Source organism: Apis dorsata, unplaced genomic scaffold (genome assembly GCF_000469605.1).
Source record: "Apis dorsata unplaced genomic scaffold, Apis dorsata 1.3 scaffold_935, whole genome shotgun sequence".
NCBI classification, from domain to species: Eukaryota; Metazoa; Arthropoda; class Insecta; order Hymenoptera; family Apidae; genus Apis; species Apis dorsata.
This window is the reverse complement of record NW_006264045.1, coordinates 654049-655054: the sequence shown is the minus strand read 5'-3', so window position 1 is coordinate 655054 and position 1006 is coordinate 654049. Positions and strand designations below refer to the sequence as shown.

The 1006-nt window shown below is 28.4% G+C and overlaps 2 protein-coding genes across 5 annotated transcripts in view; one reads left to right on the top strand and one right to left on the bottom strand.

Moving 5' to 3' along the window:
* Nucleotides 1-1006, top strand: part of LOC102679559 (chorion peroxidase) — a 55556-nt gene that overhangs the window by 50118 nt on the left and 4432 nt on the right. For all 3 annotated transcript variants that reach the window (XM_006623744.2, XM_031514232.1, XM_006623746.2), the window contains 2 exons: nucleotides 300-392; nucleotides 650-819. In XM_006623744.2, the coding sequence (XP_006623807.1) occupies nucleotides 300-392; nucleotides 650-819 (263 nt within the window). The remainder of the gene's footprint in view (nucleotides 1-299; nucleotides 393-649; nucleotides 820-1006) is intronic.
* Nucleotides 275-1006, bottom strand: part of LOC102680589 (centrosomal protein of 290 kDa-like) — a 23950-nt gene continuing 23218 nt past the window's right edge. The window contains exon 25 of one of the 2 annotated variants that reach the window (XM_031514229.1): nucleotides 275-838. The gene's annotated coding sequence lies outside the window, so the exon portion shown is untranslated. The remainder of the gene's footprint in view (nucleotides 839-1006) is intronic. The other variant, XM_031514230.1, reaches the window with a different exon arrangement.

Below are 1006 nucleotides of genomic sequence, written 5' to 3'. Positions count from 1 at the left end.
TTAAATTTTATATTAATTTTTATATTAAAAAAGATGATTTTAAAAAATAAATATAATTTACAAAAGTTCATTTTATTATTTTTTAACAATTCTTATTTTATATATAATTTCTAATTTGTATACATAATATTCTATATCGTATCATATACATAAACTTATTAAAAAGATTCATAAAAACGATAATAATTCATAGAAATCCACATTATTTAAAGAAAAAATAAAAAAAATGAACATAATTCACTAAGCCGTCTTATTATTTTTTTGACAATCTTTCGATAATTCAATCTATCTTTTTTCAGAAAATTCTGTGGACTTCCTTGGGTAGACACTTTTGACGAGCTACACGGTTCTATGCCAAATGAGACGATCAGACGCTATAGCTCGATTTTTCAGTAAGTATTAATCTTCCATTCCCGACTATTTTTAAAGTCTAAGAAAAATTATAAACAAATATCTCAACAATAAATCATTTTCAACGAACACAAAACTTGTCAGAAGAAATATTATAAATTCATCGATATTTCCGATGCTAATTTTAAACTATATTTCTCTATAATCGTGAATCACTTTCGAAATATGTTCGTAACCATCATTTCCAGAAATTGAATACGAAATTCCCGGAAATAACGGTGCGTGTATTGATCTTCAGGCATCCAGCTGACGTCGATCTCTGGTCCGGTGGTGTATCTGAGAGACCACTTCCGGGTAGCATGCTCGGGCCAACCTTCGCCTGTATAATCGCCACGCAATTCAGTTATTCCCGTCGAGGCGACCGATTTTGGTATGAGTTACCGAACCAGCCATCGTCCTTCACTCTCGGTAAAAAATTTTTTCAATCCTAAATATCGAACACATTGAAATTTATACATTTTAAAAAAATCGGTTTCCAACCTGTGAATATTCTCAAATAGAATTATTTAAATGAAATTATTTTTAAAATAATTACGTAGTAGAATATTTCTAATATGTGAATACATTTTAATATTATTGATTCTAATATTAATTT